Genomic DNA, 21,458 nt, shown 5'->3' on the forward strand with positions numbered 1-21,458 from the left:
GTTTATACAACTAGAGTCAAGTACCTTGAGTGTTTGTGGGCATTATAGTTATCAAAGGAAACAAATACTTTAAAGGCTAGGGCGTATCCATGGGGGGTAAGAACAAACAGCGAACAAAAGGAAATGTTCGGGTGAGCTGCTACCAATATTTGTAGCCCAGTGTTGAAGTAGCAAACAGTGCTAGCAACAACACTCGCAGTAGCTACAAAGTAAACTTGAGGTTCTGAGCTAACGCAACGTGTGGCTTTCCTCGTGATATCTACACTGTTTGCTAACCACAACCTGTCTTTCTGTCTGACGTTCCTTCCTCTGTTACATTGTACATTACAAATCTAACACCATACATTTCCCTCCCGTAACTAGCCGTCTAGCAGCGGCCGAGCTGCCGAGGTTCTGACCCGGGAAGGTGGTGTCATCCCGGGCTTTGTGGGCTTCGACTCTACGGCCATTTCTGAGCTGAGTTACGTGCCAGCTGTCCACGGAGCAGAGGACATAGACAACCTAGTAGATGCTGATTTCCGCTTGGTGCTTCGAAAACTCTCAAAGAGGGATGGCGTGACAAGACTGAAAGTGAGCTTAAACTTTTAAGCTACATGATTTGAAATGGCATTTTTACTGTTCCTTGCTGCCAGACATGCACAATTCGCGATAGCACTGCATTTATAAAACACCTGTAGAGTCAAACACATTTGCGCAATGTGTGAACGTATGCATTCTGCCACATCTGTACACAATAACAGAAAAAAGTATGTAAAGATCCCAGTTTCTCATGTTATGAGTTTAGGTTGCACCAGGGTGATTTTCAGTCCAGTTCTGCTTAGTGACAATGCGTCTGTCTTGTCCTCAGGCTGTTCAGGACTTTGGGTCCATGTGTCAGGAACGGGATACTGAAGAGGTTAAAGGAGTCCTACCGTACTGGCCGAGGATTTACTGCAAAATATCAGTGGTGAGCTGGTCCTGCATAAATGAAATTACTCATTCAGTATCATCAGCGTACACTTATTGTTGTCAGTATTCTGGAGATGATCCATCTTTACAAACAAACAAACAAACAAACACCTGCAGCTAATTCCACCAACATAGTTCAGAGTTTTCTCTCCGTCATTATCTCTGCTAGGATCATGATCGCCGCATCAGGGAGGCTACCCAGCAGGCCTTTGAACAGCTGGTGCTGAAAGTGCGCCGGAGCTTGGCGCCCTTTCTGAAGAGTTTGATGGGCCACTGGATTCTGTCCCAGTGTGACACTTACACACCTGCAGCCTCTGCTGCGTGCCAGGCCTTCCAGGCCGCTTTCTCACCCACCAAACAGCCTGAGGCTCTGGGCTTCTGCAAGGACGAGATCCTTAATGTGAGTCGCAGTGGTGGCTTTAGTGTAGACATGTGGAGTGTTGCTCTGAAATCCTGAGCTGAGCTTGACATTTGAATTGTGTTTGGTCGCAGGTACTTCAAGATGTTTTGTTAAAGGAAACGGCAGACACGCTGAGCGATCCACAGTATGTTGAGAGTTGTGCTGATTTCTGCTTTTATGTCTATCCCCCATTACTATGTATGCGCAATGATAATGTTTTTCTGTCAGACTTTCCTGAGTCGAGTGTTTTCACCTGTTCTGTAGAAGTGTGACAGAGGAGGAGAGAGAAGCCAAGTATGTGCGCATGCTGACCAGTTCCCTGTTAGGGGTGAAAAGACTGCTTTCCCTGCTGCTTCAGACCGACAGAGTGGCCCTCGAAGAGAAACTGGCACATCTCCTTAGCTCTGGGAAGTGCTGGAAGTACACCAAGCACAAGACGCCACAGGTGCGTATGTAATGCAGTTTAGCAAAGCTGTATATAAGATGCAGAATTTATTATTTCCCTAGCAGAAAAACACGCAAGTATGAAGGAGTCTAGAAAGGCTCGGTTCATTTTCGATCCCCAAGGTGTGTTATTGATGGGCGCAAACCAAAATGCGCCTTTGATGTGTTGGATAGAGCTACAAGGAGTCACACTAGTACAAAGAGTGTCTTGGCATTCCGTTGATCAGTCTTATGTCAAAGTCACCCCGTATAAGATAAATGTGGCAGAAATCTCAAACATCAGGAGGGGAGCCAGACTCATTCTGCCAGAGCCAATTAAAATATGATCTTTTAGAATCCGCCACATAGGAACTTTTGATATTCATCATTAAAATCGTGAATGGACGTTTAATTTAATAACATGTTACGACTTGACACGTGAAGTAATCTGTTCTTCATGACATTATCTGCAGTGTGTGTGTATGTGTTTTTTAGTGCGAAAAAGGCTCAATCGCACGTGTTCTTGCCATAAATGCCACGTTGTACGTGTTCAATAATCTGCTGTGAGCATATCTCAGTACAACCTCTTGTGTTGCTCCGCAGGTGCGCGGGGCCTTTTTTGAGATGGTGTGTGCTCTGTGCGAGTTTACTCCGGAACTTGCCCAAGCCGAAGCAGCGCGCCTCTGCCCTGCTGTCCTCCTCAGTATAGACGACACTGATCCTGTTGTGCTGCCTCCCGTGTGGGAAGCTGTTCTTCATGTCGTGTCTACAATACCTGTGAGTCTGTCTTTTAATAACGAGATTGACTGTAATACCAGTGTTATTTCCCGTAATCCCGTCAAATGCAGTCGGGTCAACAGATGGAGCAAAAGAAAATGGATTATCTCAGTAGAGTTGCTTCATTCTTTGTTGTGCTAATTTCTCTTATGTTGCGTCTAACGTTGGAGTTTCCTGTTACCATCGCAGGACTGCTGGACGCATGTAAATGCCAAGAAAGGCTTCTTACCGAAACTTTGGGCTCTATTAAAAGAGGGCGGTAAAGGCATGGCTAAAGCTCTCCACCCAAATCTACTGCCACTTCTCAGCAAACTGCCACAACAAGTCACCGATCCAAACTTGGACTTCTATACGACCTTCTTCACTGCTTTCATACAAGGGTAATTTGTTTGTATTTTTGTGTGCGCGCTCTGGCCGGGGGAGGATGTGAGAACATGTATTGAAAACTGTCAAAATCCTCATTCTTACAGTGCATTTTGTTTTTGTCAGTCTGTGTAGTGAGCGTGCAGTAACAAGCCCATCAGAAAGTGCTGTGATAGTGACATCTTTTGTTGAGTGCTTGAGGTATTGCATACTGCAAAATGCAGAGGAAGACGAGTACCAGGGAAAAATAAGGACCATGCTAATTTTACAGCAGGTACACTCGCACAAGCTGCGCATCATTTTTCCACGATGTCAAACCTGCTGATGCTCAGCTCCTGCTCACATTGTTTTGTCTTTTTTTGCAGCTCCTACCTTTATTGGAGAAGGCTCTGAGAGATCCTTCCCTTCAGAACGGGCCTCTTTTCCTCACGGTCACTGAAATGCTTATTTCCTGGGAGAAAAGGGCGGGTTTACATGGTGAAGGTGAGGTAAATGGCGGCAAGGACGTCTTTCAGAGACTTCTGGCAGACTTCTGGGAGGACCTCGGTCTTTTGCTTGTGCGATACATTGACAAAGAGGAAGCGGATCCACAAGCTTTGGAGGGGGTAGCCATCTTGCTGCAGGTATGCTCTTTGTTTTGAGAGGTGCTGTTCAGATAATTGTTATCTTAATAATTATTACTATTAGTTCACGCCCTGAAGCATGACCAGTGCAACTGAGCCAAACGGATGAAATGTTGTCGAGATAATTCTGTCCTCCCTTGTGTTTTGTTCAGGTGATGCGTTCCCCTGAGAGTGCAAGCAAAAGGCACACCCCGAAGAAGAAATCTGTCAGGGTGTGTTTATCGACACCAGAAGAGGATGAAAAGTACAGAGTTGAGGGAGACGGGATCGAGAATTTAGAGCAGGCGGCGTCGGAGCTCGTGACCGAGAAAGCATTCGAGTCGCTACAAACTCAACATTTTGAAGACGTCGTGTGCCAGCTGACGCAACTGTGCCTGGTGCATGTCAATGAGAAAAAGTCAGAGAGACATCTCGTCTTCCTCTCCCTTCTCTTGCGATCTTTCCACACACCTAAGGTCTTCAGTGTAAGTCCCGATTCACGATGTTTTTACTGATGATCTATTGTGTAAAAACCTGAGTGAAAATGCTTTGAACGATTCTTCATGTTAGTTTTTAGCTAAACAGGTTTTAAACATGAAAAGCCACAAGTTTGGATATTTTGCGTTGAAATAATCAAATGTTTTTACCAGCTGAAGAAATTTTTTAATGCCATCGTTTTCTTTTTTCTTTTAAACTGTGCTTGCTTTAGACCTTGGTTGAGTATGATGAAAAAATAACAGAAGACGATAAACAGAGAAATGAGCTGATGGTGAAAAATCCGGCGATGCAGTTCCTTCTGGAGCGAGTGGTGGTTTGGCTCTCTGAAACGGGGCGCAGTGACACCGAGCACCTGGTGGAGATGGTTTTCAGCTCGTTGTACTGCTGCAGCCGTCAGGAGACCACCCGCATCCTCAACCATATCACTATGGTAACAACATCCTCTTTGTTGTAGATTCAACTACAAAATTTGCTGTGTTTTTTTTTTTTTTTTTGGCATTCACATTCTTAGTTCTCTTTTTATTCTTTTTTTTTCAGATGGGTTTACGGTGGGGAATTATCCTGCAAATTATTCAAAGGGTATGTATGATTCTGTTTTCTCCTATTTGAATCAAAGTGTGCTCCCTACCTGTCCAGATACTATTCTGTCGTCTGTCTCGCCAGGCATGTAAAGATCCCGAGACTCTAATGAGCTGCAATGATTGGCTGAAGGGTTCGGTTCTGGGGGAGCAACTCTTGGTACTGACTGAGGAGCTATGCGCAGTGGGGAGCAGCTCTTCTACGAGCAGCCACAGCTGGACACTTATCAGCCTGGTCCTCTCTCAGAACCACAACAATGGTGAACCTGTTTGCTGGACTCTAAATGCACATCCTGTGTGGGTTTCCTTTCAGCCACCTAACGATGTAACCTTTTGTTATGATATGCTTTCCATGTGCAGAGTCTCTGATAGGGGAGGTGTACATGGAGAAGATCTTGGAGCAGCTCCACACCACTCTTTCCGAGACCAAGAGTCTATCGGATGCAGGCAACATGGAGCCGCTCATCTCCTTCATCTGCGATGTGGCCTCCTCTTTCTTCTCTTCAGTGCAGGACTGTCTTCTGCTGCTCTCTGCTGAGGAGCTGCTGCTCACCGTCTTTCAGCTCACTGCCCAAGATCAAAGGCACACTCATCTGTCTGGTGGGTACTCCTTCAGCTCACAGTCATGTTTTTAATTGTCTGGCGAGTCAAATGGCTAATTTGTGTTGGTACTGCTTTCGAAGATTCGCTTCTAGATAAGCTGAAGAAAGTGTGTGTTGCTGGGGTCCAGTCACTGGTGCAACACTGTGATTGTGAGGTCCGGGAAGGTGGCTTCCTGCACAGTGCTGCTGTTTGGGTGACAAAGCAACTCCTCAATGTCTCCCTAGATATAAAAAGGTAACTCAACACGACGTCTTTTTGTGCCTCAATCACTGTCAACATATCTTGCGCTAGCTCATGTCAAGCCTTTATTGGTATTTTTTCTTCTTCTTCTTCAGTTTGCAGGTTCTCGTTGCAGCTGTGCAAAGCTTAGTTGAGACAATCATCTCTGTTGGCAATCAGGCCACTCCCATCCTCAGCCACTTCTTTACCCTGTTGACACCGAGTCAAACAGAATGGACAAGAATCAGACAAGCTCTGCCTCCCCAGGTCAGAAAGCCAAATACTTCCACAATACAGTGTTTGCAAAATACTCGATACAGAGGTACTCGGCCTCGATTAAGCCCTGCACGCAAAACATTTGATTTTGGTGCATTGCGTCACCTCTTTTCTCTCGTCTTTTTTAGTGGGTCAAAACCCCTTTACTGTCCAGCCGTCACAGAGGGGTTTGTCAAAAACCCTCCAAGGATACCTGGAAGTTTCGGGAGTATAAAAGATTGCCAGCCCACCTGTGTGTCTCTGCCCTCTTAGGGAGGGTTGCCCAGACAGTTGTATCTCGTGGCCAGAAGGAAGCAGAGTGTCCCACAACCCTACCAAACCTTACATACACAGGTACACACCCAGGATGGGAGATTTACTTTAACCTTCGATTGATTTGTAATTTTCTTTAGATTTTTTATTTGTTGTGCGTTGTTGAAAGCATCGTGAAGCTTTTCTTTGGTTTGGTAGTTTCAGAACTGCTGTATGCACTGCAATGGTGTAAAGAGCTTAAGTACAGCCCTACACTAGTGTCCGCCTATCACAAGCTGCTGACTGAATGGGGGCTTTCAGATGGGCTCCATGGCCAGATTCCAATGAAAACCCTGTTAGACACACTCTACTCAAGGTAAGGTTCACATACTTGTCCCATCACAAAAGAAGAGATCAGCTTATCTTTGGACGTTATTAAAAAGTTCTACATCAGATTTATTTGTTTAGTGATCGAGATTTATGAATGCACATTACAGATGTGTATGTAATTTAGCGCCATCGGACGGTCACTAAAAAGAGTTGACTGCAGAAAGATGCGAAATGAACATTTTTCAGCCTCTGGGGGAAAGAAAAAAAAAAAAGAACTTCCACAAAATTCTTCAGCTCAGGTTTTTATTCACATTTGCTTTTCCAATCAGCCATTTTAAACGATATCCACCGACTGTGTTCTTTTTGTTTTGTTGCCCTTAAGGTCGGTGCTGGATGGAGGTCTGTGGTCTCTGACTTTAGAACACTACGTCCAGTCCAACGACTTGGCAGCCACTCACGGTGCGGCTCTGAGGACGCTCTGTGGGAGTGCAGACAGGTCAGTAATCCACCAGAGAACATCATTTGATTGCTTATGATTTCACATTAAGTCACTTGCTGCGTTGTATACTGAAAACTGTTTGTTTAAATAGTCTGTTTCCAGCGTCTCAAAGCAAGCTGAGCACACTTCAGGTGCTCTGCCCGGTTATGACAAACGAGGACAGAGAGACTCTCATCGCTTTGGCAACTGCTGGATTAATGAACTGGCAGGAGAATGACGGTGAGAATACACACCACCAACACATAGAAATACATTTCATGGATAGATGCTCAGGCATTCAGGAATTATATAAGCAAGTGATCATTTTGGCTGTGTGTTGCAGATGTGTATGGGTGCCTGGCAGTGCTGCTGTGCTGCTTAAACACGAATACACAAGTAGAGGAAGAGGTTGTGCAGGCTACCCTGGCCACTGTGATGGAATGGAGGAATAGCAGGGAGGATTGGTTCCTCTTCAGCTGGTAATGTTGTTTTTATATGTCTTGAAACACTTTCACATTTGTGTTGATCAGCCACAGCAGTGAAACGTACCTGAGAGGTGGGAGACATTAGATAGTAAGTTAACAGTCAGCAGCAATGTTCCCTCTAAGCTGCGCGCCTGCGCAATTGCGCACTGCTCGCACATTCTCAGCGCACAAGAAAATCTATGCAGCACATAAAATAAAATTCACCATAAACGTATTCATTAATATCTAATACTAGACCTAATCTAATTAATTAGACCAATAATGTGTTTTTCTGTACCATTTTTCAATATAACACAGTGAGTGACAGGTGTTCAGCCAATGATGCGGGTTTACTTACGCTATGCAGCCAATCAGAGCATTGATAGTGCTTGCATATGTGCCCTGCCCATACGCGCCGTGCAGGTTAGCTAGCCAACAACAGTGCGGTGGAGTTAGGAGTTAAGAGACTCAACTCCTTATCATGGCGAAACGAACGGGCAGCGACACATCCACTCACCAAGCCAAAGTAAAGAAGAAATGCGGTTCTTTTAGGATGGAATGGCTGTCTGAGTGCGAATAGATGAACAAGCGGTGAAACTGGGTGAATTTTTTTCTTTTTCGAGTGAGAAAGATCTACTCTGCAAAACATGCAGGCTGCAAGCATGACTCTCACACATAACAGATAACATACTACACATCTCATGAACAACAAGATTTGTCTTTTTCATTTTAAGTGGGCCAAATCACTTATATTAAAAGTAAACTAATGGAAATTGCTGCCGTGATTTGTTTATTTTAATAAGCCATGTAACTTGCTATGATCCAAGGTTATGCACAGGTGTGATACTGGTCTGTGGCCACAGCGTGCACATCTGATGTTGCTCACAGTGGTCCTCAGTGTGCTCAGAGAGCCCAGACACGTGAAAAATTAGAGGGAACATTGGTCTGCAGTCAGAGTTGAATGTAATGAGGCATGTAAAACTGGCAAACAGTGATCCACATGATTTTGGCAAGTAACATATTTTGATGGCTAACCAACTGGGGGACCTCTGTCCAACAATTAAAGAACCTTAGGGGATGCATTGGAAAAGAATAAGTCAAGTTAAGTACATAACTTAAAGGTTCAGCTGATATCAGAACACTCCGTCAGGGATCTTGGGTAGTCTTGAAGGGTTACTTCTGTTTTGGTGGCGAGGGGATGATCTCCACACTATCGACAGTGGTAAGTGGCTGATCAGTGTATTTTCTACCGACTACTAAATTGGTCAAATCTTTGCATTCCAGTGATCTCTCTGAAGCCACATCTGAACAGTTGAACCTTAATGTAGAGGTGATGCGTTTCCTGTCCTGGCTGGTGAGCCGTTGTCCGGCAGTTCTTGGGGGAAGCCAGTGGGACTTTTTGCTCTGCTCTATGTTGGCCTGGTTGGAGGTGAGACGTGGCTCATACACATCCTCATATATTTTTTTTTAAGGCTTGGGGTTTGAGGCCAGGGTCTACTTCAGAGTAGACAGATTGGTTGAGGGTTGTCATTGTATTATTTAATTTAATTGAGCTGTTCAAAGTTCTTGCCATTTTTCTCAGTTTTCCCTTGATAATCAGTTTGAGCTATCTATAATTTTTCTTTCTCAACTGTTTTGATCCTAGATTTTTTTTTGTTGTTGATCGAACTTCCTTGCTTCCAAACTCAGACCGCCAGTGAGAACGTGAGCAGTCTGTGGAACCCTTGGGTGCAGCTGTTTGTGTGTGAGAACGCTGCATTGATCGTGAGGCTGAACCGGTTCTTTGCGTCGTCTTCGTCCGACGTGCTGGAGAAGCTGCCATCAGAACTGGCTGGTGAATGGGGCGATTTCTTCGTGGAGGGGGTCTACAACCTGTTGCTACCTTTGCCTGTAAAAATCACAGGTATGTACGTGTGTTTTTCTACAGTCTCTGGGATGTTTTTTTTAAATGGCACCTCACATTACTCTTGTCCATCGCTGATTAGTAAATGTAAGATTCAGAAGTGTACCCTTTGTAATCGATCGACTCCTGGTGAAGGCTTCATGTCGCAACTTTCTTCAGATAAGCTGTGCAAAGTGCAAACTCTTGGCTTTGGCTGCAAATACTGATACCATTTTTTGCTGAAAGTATCACTTCTCTATGCAACTTTAACATTCTAGATGAATATAAAACATCCAGCTGCTGCAACAAAGTAGGCTTTTTCTCTTTTTGGAAACCCCTACTCTCCTTCTCAGCAAAGTATTAGGATCTTACCCTCCATGAAGATAACAGGACTGCAGCTGTTCTGTGGGAGCCTAAGAGTATTATTTTTTTTTCTCCATAAAATGCATTAAAACTGATGAAGAAATGTGTTTGGGATGTTTCCACGTGGTGAACATCTCATGTAAACTCAGTGTCTCATTAGTTAAATGTAAATATGTAGATTTGCACTTGATAGCAAAGTATTCTTATTATATTCCTGAATATACTGAATGTAGCTCAGCTTATTATTAGATTAAAAAAAGTCATTTTCTGACGGAACAGCTGTTAAATATTTAGCGTAGCCGTTAAAGACTTGAAGGTAGTTTGACACCACTTGCGCTTATCGTGTCAGTCATCTTTAGACACCGACTCGCTTTTGTCCGTGATAAGTGTTCAGAACAGGCTTGTTTTAAAAAAAACCATTTTTATTTTAATTTATTCATTTTTTGCATTTCCTTGAGACCTGTTTGACTGCTCAGGTCTACTGTGTGAAGTTTGACATCACACAAACTTAAAAAAAAAGATGTTACTACGTCATTTGATAGCAACTTAATAATGAACTTGTACATGGTTCATTAAGTCCCCAAAAAATGTTAAATTCTATGCAAGTACTGTATTTGGCGGTCTTGATTTTGAACTTCGCAGTTCTTCTGTTTGTTGCCTTTACTCAGAGACCTTCACCGAACCAGATGACCCAGTGTTCCCCATGGCTGTCCTGCAGTCAGTTGGCTTGGCTCTCGCAGATGTCCCCGTGCAGCAGCTGAACCAAAACTCGCTGCCACCGCGCTTCATCGCGGACCAAAAGACAAACCTGCCAGAGCCTCTGCAGACGCTCCTCAATACTTTGTGCCCTTTGTTGCTGTTCAAGGCCAGGCCTCTGCAGATCACCGTGTACCACTTGTTGGAAAAGTAAGAATTTTTTTCATTTTATTAATATTTTTTTTTTTAGGTTGTTTATAAGTGGATTATTTTTCCTTCGTGGAAGTTTCAGCAAAGAAAGGCCCTATTAGCGAGTTATTACAAGATGTTACCTGTCCTGCTGGATGTTGTGACAGGTTGGCTGGTATTTAACATACCGTGTTATTGTTAATACAGGGTCATGCCTCAGTTGCCCGAGTGCGATGGAGAAGGAGACAACAATAAATCTGATGATGATAGAGATGAGCCGTGTCTGTAAGTCAGTGGGGGGGTGGGGAGATCTGTGGGTTAATGGTTAGTGTTTTGATTTGCCCAGCGATGCTTTTTAAATTGTTCTAACTGTAGCACGTTTGCTCTCAGTTCTCCTCCAGCTTCGCTCATGGCCATCCTGTCAACCTGCGAAGAGCTGTGTGATAGCATCCTGGCAGCTGTTCAGGTGGGAGAGTTTGCTGTGGTCCAGCCTCTCAGTGTGGAGTATTCCTGCATCCTGGGATACTTGCTGGCATGGAAGCTGCTTCTCACTTTCTTCAAATCATCCCCCTCCCATGTGAGTCACGACTTTTAGTTTAATTGTACGAGTTTATACAAGCAGTCAGGTTTCCAAATTCTGCAGTGAGAGTTGGCTTTAGTGAGAAAAGGAATCTTGATATGTGTTCAAGGTTTTGTCACAGCGCTGAACCCTCTTCTTATTTATCTTTAGCTGCGTGCCCATTATGCTCAGTACCTTAAGAGAAGCTGCTCCCTCAACAAGCTGCTCCTCCATCTCTTCAAACTGATGCCTGAAAACCCCATCTACCCAGGCCAGGGGCCAGAGACAAAGGAGACCAAAACTTTCTTCTCAGAGAGCCTGTTTCTGACAGTTGACAGTAAGTTAAAAAAAAAAAAAATGAGAAAACACACCAACGTAGTTTCTGTAAAAATGTGATTATAGAGGAAAACTGTGTTTTTTCTGCTACAGAGAGGGACAGCGTTGAGTGGGAGCTCCCTCACCTGGCATGCAGTGTGTATTACAGCACGGTGCAGGACCTGCCTGCCATGGTTCGGCTGTGGTGGAACGGCCAGGAGAAGAGAGTGAGCACAGCTGTGGAGAAGTTCACCATTAAATACGTCAGTCCCGTCCTCTCAGCCCAGGAGATCTCCTCCGTCCACACGAGCACTCAGATGTTTGAAAACATGACCGTAAGTTAGCAGATACATGTACAGCTACAAGCTTCACTAGTTATTGGTTGAACTGTTATCTTCAAGACTTAATTCATTTTGGTTCAATAGATGCAGGCAAATGTATTATGCAGTAATGAAAGATGGTAAATTGAGCTGTCTGTTAAACAAATTTTTTTTGAGAGAAATGGATTGTTTGATTATTTTCTATTCAGAGTGTCAAATGTATACTAAATATACTAATGCTAATTCTTATTTGGCACAGGCTGCGAGGCCTTTTTGTTCCTCTTTTAATAATCGTCCCATCTCGTCTTCTTTGAACTGGATGCAGTTGTTTAGAGAACAGACCTGCGGTTCCTTTCCTTCTAACCAGTGGCACAAGGCTAAAGTTTGCATTAACAGACATTTAATTTACATTAATCCTGTGGTGCTACACCTGCCTCACATTTGCAGGATAATGATGCAGCAAAAATGGATTCTGTTAAGTTGAAATGAATGGACTCATTTGTGATGAAAGCATTAAGTTAAGTGCGATCCTGGCATTAAACTGTACGGCAGGTGTCGGATCATTTGACTAAAAGACCCCCAGTGACAACAATAGAATAGAAAAATACTTTGTTTAGAACGGTATCTTTATCTTTTTAGGTCAAAGCCCGCTCGGCCGCACGAGAGGTGATTGCTACCTACTCTGTGGATGACATCTTCATCGAGTTGGTGATTCAGCTGCCGCAGAATTACCCTCTGGGCTCCATCACTGTAGAGAGTGGGAGGCGTGTGGGCGTCGCCGTGCAGCAGTGGAGGAACTGGATGCTGCAGCTGAGCACCTACCTCACACATCAGGTAGAAATACAACCAGTGGGGATATGATTACTAGACTGTTCTTCATACATTCGCAGGGACGGATTTTTAGCCTTTGTTTGTTCTTTTGAAAACAATAAAATGCCGAGGGATTGCGAGGAGAAAGGGCTGAAACAATTGTAAGCGTGTGTTTGTGTGTGCAGAATGGCAGTATAATGGAAGGCCTGGCTCTGTGGAAGAACAACGTTGATAAGCGTTTCGAGGGAATAGAGGACTGTATGATCTGCTTCTCAGTTATCCACGGCTCCAACTACTCTCTGCCTAAAAAGGCTTGTCGCACCTGCAAGAAGAAATTCCACTCTGCGTGTTTGGTAAGATATGCATGCATCTGATCATTAGATGTGAGCAGACAGTACTCGCACATTACCACATTCTTCTGAGTATATTTTTCGGTCTTTGATTAGCCATCTCAGCGAGCGGCCTCAATTTGCTATTTGAATAATTCCTTTTCTCCTCTCCTCTCTCTACAGTACAAATGGTTCACTTCCAGTAACAAGTCCACCTGCCCACTCTGCAGAGAAACATTCTTCTGATACCCGTCAGCCTTGGCTCAGAGGACGAGTGCTCTTAAAAATAAACCAGGACTGAATCTGTGATGATTGCGCAACAAAGTTTATCGTGATACTCGTGTAGATAGCGGTCTCAATTCCTTGGAGCACTGTTTGGTTGAATATCTGAATACTTTTAGTTGCCCACACACAGTTGTGTTGTTAATAAGCTCCAAAGGGTTTGTATATACCAGTGCTTTGCTGTATCTCATATTCCCAGCATCAGTGACCCCCTGCTGATGTTTTTATCTTTTTTTTTTTCTCCTCAACTTTTGAAACTCACTTGTGCAGAAGAAGCCGATTTACATAGTTGGGAAAATCAGAGCTGTTTGTGCGCTTCAGTTGCAGAGAGGCGATGTTTTACGAAACGGGCGGGCGGGGGGATTGGTTGAAATATTGCAATGTAAAAGATGGCTTTCACTACTATTTCCTAATATTTAGGAGTGTAAAGGGATTATGTCTGATTAGTGACATGCGTTTCATCTATCAAAAGCTAAAAAGTGGACTTATTGGGGGGGTTTTAATGTCAGAATGCATGACGGTATGTGTCTTACCCTGTGCCTGCATACAGCTGTAATGATGTTGAAAAGAAATTAAAACGCAACTCACTGGATGTTCTTAATGGATGAGAAGTGTTTGATTTAGCATAGCATGTGTCAAAGCATATGCGATGAATCATGAAGGTGGCTCAAAGACTCTTATTTATCTGCGTATTTATGTAGTCGTGACACATGGAATCTTTGCCTAAACAAGTTTCTTCTATTTGTTAATAGTTGTAACGTCTGAAACTGAAGGGGGATTTTTTTCTTTTTGATTCCAAGCATAACGACATATTGATGGAAAAAGAAATGAAAAGAAAAGCACGCATGATTAATCCATCGGGATACGGTTAGATTCGATTCCAACTTGGACCCGTGACTACCTTTTCACTACAAATAGAGTACAAATATGCATTTGCTGTGAAGTTCCTACTTCACTTTTTTTTCTTTTCTTTTTTAAAAAGTCAGTTGAAAGGAGTCCAGGGCTTCTGTTAACTTGATCCTCCAATTACACATACAAAAAAGTGCTTCCAAGCAAGGCTTACTGTAAGTAACCTGTGCTTGTCTCCAAGAAAAGATTGTAATTAGCCTCAGCCCTCGACTGCTGCTCCAGACTCCCCAGCTCATTTATCTTGGGTCCACCTCTTCCTCATGTTGAATAATTTATCTGTTTAATGGAGACTTGCTCTCATCACAGTTGTTCCTATGGAATTAATTATGACAGATTAAGCATGATCAATGAATTAGTCCCTATTATTTGGTCCTCTGTCTTACTTGTGTGTGTGCAAGCGTGTGTGCATTTGTAATTCATTACTGCGATCAAAATTTATCAATACAAACAGCCAACATCCATCATCATCTGCCCTTGACCTTTTTAATCGCCATTGATCTGTTTGCCATGCATAAATATTTATACAGAAACCTCCTCCTCTCGGGGGTTTTGACAGAAAGACTCACTCCGACAGCCTCGAGTCTTATTGCTCATTATCTGCTTGATTAAGCAGTGGTGCGAATGTTATGAACTACAGTAGAATTATCAGGGAAGCTTATTCTTTACATAACATCAGTCGAGCAGCCTTACCAGGAGATGGCAGTATTACCAAAAGGACTGGCTGGCAGCCTCAGAGGGAGCCTCGACAAGTTAACCTGACAGAAAAGGCAGGACTGCTTTGGACTATCGAGGGAGACTTACCCTCTATAATCAAATTCTAGTGCAAGACATTTTTTTTCTCATATTACTCCTTCAATTGGCCAAATGATTAATATGGCATAAAAGTGAGTTAACAATTAATTCCACTGGGATTATCAACCAAAACATTGATGAATAAATTCTGTTACAGCTGTATGAAGGTGAAGCTTTTTTCTTGACAGAGGCAATGGATCATATACCACGTGTCTTCTTCTAGTTCTTTTTTTTAATTTTTTTTTTAAACTAAATATTCAGGATTTCTTCCTTCCATTTTTGACCCACTTGCATGAAACAGCTGAGCTACTACAAGCTAATGAGCAGACACCCTGTCAACGAGCAGTCAGATCACTGGCCTCTGTGGTCTTAAAGCCAGATTGGTGCTAACTTGGTTACTCCACAATTAGCCAGGCCTAGTTGGCTTTCATTTAGCTACCTCTGACCCATTTGCAAGTTCATTAGTATTCCAGGCCATTTGTAGGAGGCTGGTCCCATCCTGGTCACGCCACTCTGCAACACTGCAGGCAACTGCTTAGCTCTGGAAATGGTTTGGAATTACTGTGTGTGTGTGTGTGTATATTTTGTGAATATAGAGGAAAATGTGCCCATCAGTATCGCTGTCGATATTCTTTCTATTGAAATGAATCCCACACAGTCATTTTGTTTTCCTGTGTGGCTGGTCTGCCTCTCCTCCTCCGTTTCTTTGAGTCTCTTCCCCCGTGTTCCCCATCATGCAGCAAACTGAGCAAAATCACACCCAGCTTATAATCGATATCTGAATTTGAATGTGATCCTTGAAATACATCGGATTCCTTTATCCTAAAATGAAGCCGAGAACCTTACAGCATGGACTATATTCTTAACTGAATTCGACTCGCTTGCACAGGGATCAATTTTATTAACATTTGCCGTTTTCATATGATGAAGGCAATAAACAATGATTATTGACCCCAGTCTATTGGCTCCTAGACATGCATTTGTATTAGCCATTATGACTGGGAAAGGCTTCTTGGTCTGCCACAGTTTAAATCAACTGTTATTTGTCTGTCATCACGTACAGGCCTTTTATAGTTTTCTATTACGGCTGCCATGTTGCAGCAGCAGTGGAGCACAGCAAAGATCAGGAGACTGAAGGAGCTGTGATTCAGAACCACAGAGAGTAGATTGGAAGAGACACTAAAGGGATGAAAAACAAGCAAGACTATGAGGAATTACATGTGATAAATCATGCTGTTACAGAATCTACAGCAACGGAAAAAACAACTTGTGTAATTTGATTTAGAAATGATTTCAGTGGGCAAAAGTGCATAATCTGTTAATATGACTTGAAAATACATGTTTTGCTCTACGGTAAGACAAAGAGCAAGAGTGACTGCAAAGAGGCTAAACATTTTAAGGCTTCATTTTAAACCAAACACAAGTATTCAGAAGCATTGCCCAAGCTCAAAGTCAAGCACCGGCAATGCAAATCTGCGAACAAATAAAACCGCACGTGTGATTTTTTTTCTTTTCGTTTTTTTTCCTACCAGAAAACCCTTTATGGGTTAGCTTCAATCCGTCAACTCCAAAGCGTGGCTCTGGTGTACATGGAAATAACAGCACACAAGAACTGTGAAGGGAGAACTCTGGATGACATTTCTCTATCATGCCCCATTCACTAAATTTATAGAGACCCACAGGCATATCCATATGTTGTACTAATGCTCTATATATTGTTATAGAAGCTAAGAAAATGGACTTCCATTCCCTTTGGCATAATTTGATTCACTGTGAAATTTAAATGGCCTCCCTTTGAGGGAGGCTACTGCTTCCATAGCTAAGCCCAAGGGCATTGAGATAAATCAAGTTATAAAGTAACAACATACTTAACATATACCATGGGAGGCAAACCAAGAACACAGCGTTCAACTCATCAAAATCAAATTCTGTGTTTTGATCCGACAATTGGGCTCTTTCCGTTTAGAATAGTTGGCCACAGTTTTATTTCAGACAGAAATCTCAAGCACAAGTAGGATTTACTATAGACTTTTTACAGAAGTTACAGTCCACAGAGATGAATGCTGTTGACTTTAGAGATTCAATTACTTTGGTTTTCTATGAGGCCAACAATTTGAGGTCAAAAACCGCTTCTTGATTTGCTGTGAAATATTGCAAAAACTTGGTTAATTCATTCATGACCAAATCCCTTTCACAGGATGCTTAGAAGGCAAGAGGACTACAAAAGCCTTCTAACAAAAGCATGCCACAGTTAGGGTTAGGTTGAAACCTGAGAACAAAAGCCACAGAACTGAAAAACATCACAATGAATGAATACAAAGTAAAAGCAATATAAAATACAGCCAAGAGGAGACAACATCACGAAAGGGAGTTTCTGAAACTAGACTCTTGGAATAGACTTAAAAATGTCCTTCTTACCAACTTAGACTAGTCATTCCAAAGTCGAAGGGGACTGATGTAAAAAAGCAAGGCCACCTCTGGATTTAAGCCTCAACTTTAGAGCAGCCAGAATAACTCCACCTGAGGATCTAAGGCTGCAAACTCGCTCATACGGAGGTCAACATTTCTGCTTTGTAGCTTGAGGTGAGATCCAGCTGGGCTTTGAAAGTGCTCTAAAATGAACACTTAGAGAATGAATAGAGGCGAAGATTTGGGTTATCATGTTATGTCATCCGCTTAAACTAGAGGGCTGGCAGCTGCATTCAGAACTATATTGAGATGAGAGACTGATTTTTGCTGTGTGGCTGAGAAGAGCCGCAATAGTCAAGAACAGAGAAACTAAGTCTATGAAGAATATTATTTCCAGGTTAGCATATTTTGACAGTACAGTAAAGGGAATATGAACTTTTTTTCATTTCAGTCAAATAATAGTTTCAGTAGGACAGCTCTCAGTATGACATAGCAACCAGAAATCCTTATGTTTAGTCCAGTAAACGGCATCTGAGTTGATTAGAATTAATTTAGGCAATGTACTGTACAACAGCAACCAGGCCTTTCATAAGGAGGGCATTTCTTTGCGTAGCAACAAAAAGACATGTTGTGATTTTGGATGATCTGGCCAGTTGGAGAAGTAGACATAAAAGAAATGTACCCAAAACTGGGGCTTGTGATGTCCTATAAATAATATGAGTCACAAAATATTAGTTACCCGAGATTCTTTTTTTTTAGGAGTTAATACTCTACAGTATAAAAGCTCATTCGCAGCACTTTCTTTTTTCTTTGGTGCACAACAGGATAAATGTACAAAGGAAGAGACTTTCCACATACTAGAAAGTCATAGTCCCACTTTCTCAGGTGAGACTAATAAGGGGCCGTTGTCTATTACATAATCAGTCTCACAAGCTGTATACATTCAGTTTGTTCATCTTTGACGGTGGTGGAGTTATGTTCCAGCAGTCTACAGTGAGCAGCAACTACGTCCATCTACACCCAAAAACTGACAAATAGCTTTGGAACTGGTATGCTTGAAAATAGCTTTATAGTGACACAGCGTGTAGTAGATCTTAAAGGGGAAGTTCGTTTTTTTTTTTTTTTTAAACCTGAACCTTATTTCTGGTATAAAATACGTTCATCTACTCACCGATAACTGTTTGGTGAAAGTCGGCGTCCTTCGGATGCTATTTAGATCACTGGAGATCCGTGTATATCCATATAACGGGAGAAAACTGTGCTGTTGTTATTGGGGGCATCTACTGGGATGACGTCGTCGACGCGCCCCGCCGCAGCAACATCTTTACACGGAATTTACTACTGCTGCTGGTAACATGGTTCATTATTGCCCCCGAATGCCCCCAATAACAACAACATGGCAGCTCTGAACAAACAGTGCAACAGTACGCGTTCATTCATTCATTCGTCTTAAAGTATTGGTGAAATAAAGACAGATAATGCCTTATTTAGAGGCTGTATTGTCAATGCCCTGTTCACTCCCGTTATATGGATATAAGCGGATCTTGAGTGATCTCGCCGACTTCTGTTATCGGTGAGTAGATAATGGTATTTTATGCCAGAAATAAGGTCCAGGTTTAAAAAAACAAAAACAAAAGAAAAAAAAACTTCCCCTTTAAGGTAAACCAACAAAGATTCAATTCTAAAAGTTACCACATAATTTCTCGGTCAAGGTGACCATAACACTGAGCCGACACCAACATCACAGAAAAACTAAAATCTAATAAAGGCTCATTTACAAGGGAACTGTGTGGGCTTTAGAGACACCTACCAGCCAGGTTGCAGCTTGCAGTCAACAGGATACACCCTTCAACATTCTAGCCTTCCAGTGTGTAGGAGAAATACACTGGCTTTGACAAAGGTGGATGGTCCTCCTAGGAGTCACTGTTTACTTAGTCATTTCTGGGGTCCTGTAGAAAGAGTCATTTAAGTCATGGGTAGATATACAAGACTCCATCTAAGATAACAAAAACTTGTCTCTTATTTTCACACAGTTCTACGATAATGACAAACTAGGGCTGGGCGAGTTTACGCGATAATAACGAGTTAACTCAATTATTTAACGCCGACAAATATTTTATCGCGCATTAGCGCAGGTTTTATTATTTATTTTATTATTGTAAAAGTCTGTTGCTCACAGGCTTTTATTTTGTAAAACCGGAAAAGAAAGTAATTGGCGGATCCGCCAAACATGGAGAAGGGTACGGAACTTTTACTCGGCCATTTTCATTTTAAAGCTCTTCCAGACAGCAGAGTCGACAGAATCAAAGTGTAAACACTGCCAAGTTGAATTGTCTTCTCACCGTAGTAGTTCCAGTCTAAAATATCACTTAAAGGCAAAACACACAACTGATACCAGTCCAGCTCCACTGTCGGTTTCATTCACCGAAACAGACAGTGGAGCGAGGCTTCTGCATAAAAACACCGATGTTAAAAGTGTCTTTGCACAGAAGTTGTCCTTGGTGCAGTGGGTTGAGCAGGCGCCCCATGTATAAGAGGCTACAGTCCTCACTGCAGCTGGCCCCGGTTCGAGTCCCGCATTGGACCGCCCTTTGCTGCATGTCGTTCCCCCTCTCTCTGCCCCCTGCTTCCCGTCTCTCCTTACTGTCCTATCCATTAAAGGCATACCTTTCATTTAAAAGGAAAGCCCAAAAAAATTATTACAAAAAAATATATATATATATATATATATATATATATATATATATAAATATATATTTTGTTTGCACAACAAATGTTATGGCACTTTCATTCATGTGGCAGTACATTTAAAATAAAACTAAATGCTAAAAGAAGCTATACACTACTTTTGAATTCATTTTTGGATTTTGCGTACAAATGTGATTAATCAGGGAAATCATGTGATTAATTAGATTAAAAATTTTAATCGTTGACCGGCCCTATGAAAAATGAGTAATGACTTTTATATTGTATATAAGCCAGTAGATTACAATAAATGTTTCAGTGTGCACTGTTTTCAAAGGAACGTTACATGGATAAGACATTGTTCCTGTTATCCATAGCCTGCCTGGTAGTTTTTATTCAGTCTAGTTTAGAATATAAAGGACTCATATCACTGCATTTCCATCAGCCTCCATCATCATACTGTAACACCAAGGACAGTTAATGTAGATGAACATGGTTAATATTACCCTATAAACTAGATGTCTGCTTTTAGATTTTGTCATCTTGGCATCAAGACTTTTGAATTTAGCTCATAACATCCCTGAACCTACAGAACAGCCTCAGCCGGTCTATACAAATTCCCTCTTATTCTTTCCACTCACATTGATAGGAAGCAACAATGATAGCGTAAAAGCTTATGTAAAATACCGTGGCAGGACAAATTTAAAGTGACATAGACATAGGTTTAGCTATTCAAGTCACTGCACTACCTGTTCCTGTCTGCTTGCCTCAGCTGTAGTATTTACTGTCTTGAGTAAATCAAAATGTGATCCCAGCTGGTTCTGCTTGTCTGCATCAGTCATCAGAATAGTGCACCTGATAAACAAGTATAGAGAGGGGTATGGCTTCATGCAGCGCTGCAAACTGAGAGCGAAAGCATCAGATCCATGAAGATTTGAACAATTAGGTAAATCCTAATTGGCAATTACTTTGATTTGTAATCCTAAAGATTTTTAATGAGCTCATTTAATGGTGCCACTGAGCATGATGGAGTATGGTAATTGGCTTTTATAAGATGTGTAAAAATCAAAATGTGCTTGTGAGGTGGGTGGTGCCACTTATTTGCCAAACCATTATGGACCATTAAGATAAAACAATTTTTTCCACAGAAGAACTTTGGAGAAAAAAAAAAAAAATCTTTAAAACCCCAGATCAAAATAGAGCAGTTTTGACACCTGCACCTTTCTTCTTCATGATAATCCGCTGAAGACTATGTTTATATGTACGTGCATCCACAAAGGTTGAATTGGAAGGTAAGGAAAGACAGACAGCTGACATCTTGCTGATTTTTACCTCTGGAAAAGTGGACATCTCATTCTCTAGTTCTAACAAGGTCATAGTTGTCTAGAAAGAGTGAGGCTGGGGAGCCAATATACTCAGACAAGGAGGAAGAATCATCTTTCATGCACACTACAGACAGAGGACTAGAGGACAGAGTGAGATGGAGAAAAGAATGGAAATGAGAGAGCAAAGGGGAAGAGAGGGAAGATTAGGACAAGTTGGACAGGGGAACAGAAAGAGGGAGTAAATAGATAAAGGGGAATTGGAGCATAGAGTGGAGGATGAGGAGTGGAGATGAGAGAAGCTGGCTGCCCTACCCTGAACCGGTGTTAAAATGACAGTTGTCTGAAGCCAAATCTGAGGCCAGCTCATCCCACTGATAAATGCCTCCGACATCTTTCCACAGAG

The 21,458-nt window shown here is 42.2% G+C and overlaps 1 protein-coding gene across 1 annotated transcript; it reads left to right on the plus strand.

Moving 5' to 3' along the window:
• On the plus strand, positions 1-13,552 carry ltn1 (listerin E3 ubiquitin protein ligase 1). The gene is made up of 32 exons (XM_075487568.1): positions 1-131; positions 364-570; positions 848-946; positions 1,118-1,348; positions 1,441-1,493; positions 1,613-1,793; positions 2,375-2,548; positions 2,738-2,928; positions 3,038-3,185; positions 3,277-3,534; positions 3,687-3,998; positions 4,223-4,441; positions 4,549-4,590; positions 4,675-4,849; positions 4,950-5,189; positions 5,273-5,426; positions 5,528-5,678; positions 5,816-6,020; positions 6,138-6,294; positions 6,631-6,744; positions 6,839-6,966; positions 7,070-7,205; positions 8,475-8,619; positions 8,880-9,093; positions 10,104-10,341; positions 10,528-10,605; positions 10,711-10,897; positions 11,051-11,216; positions 11,309-11,529; positions 12,154-12,348; positions 12,510-12,677; positions 12,837-13,552. The coding sequence occupies exons 1-32, from the start codon at positions 90-92 to the stop codon at positions 12,897-12,899; spliced, it is 5,292 nt and encodes a 1,763-aa protein (XP_075343683.1). The 5' UTR covers positions 1-89; the 3' UTR covers positions 12,900-13,552.
• Positions 13,553-21,458: the final 7,906 nt, after the last annotated feature.

Source organism: Odontesthes bonariensis, chromosome 16 (assembly GCF_027942865.1).
Source record: "Odontesthes bonariensis isolate fOdoBon6 chromosome 16, fOdoBon6.hap1, whole genome shotgun sequence".
Lineage (NCBI taxonomy): Eukaryota > Metazoa > Chordata > Actinopteri > Atheriniformes > Atherinopsidae > Odontesthes > Odontesthes bonariensis.

Excerpts from the sequence above, each read along its gene's own strand:
- ltn1 (XM_075487568.1), top strand. The coding sequence starts at position 90 with ATGGGGGGTAAGAACAAACAGCGAACAAAAGGAAATGTTCGG. Across the intron at positions 3,999-4,222 it reads ACACACCTAAGGTCTTCAGT|ACCTTGGTTGAGTATGATGA; the intron begins GTAAGTCCCGAT and ends TGCTTGCTTTAG. Across the intron at positions 6,295-6,630 it reads TTAGACACACTCTACTCAAG|GTCGGTGCTGGATGGAGGTC; the intron begins GTAAGGTTCACA and ends GTTGCCCTTAAG.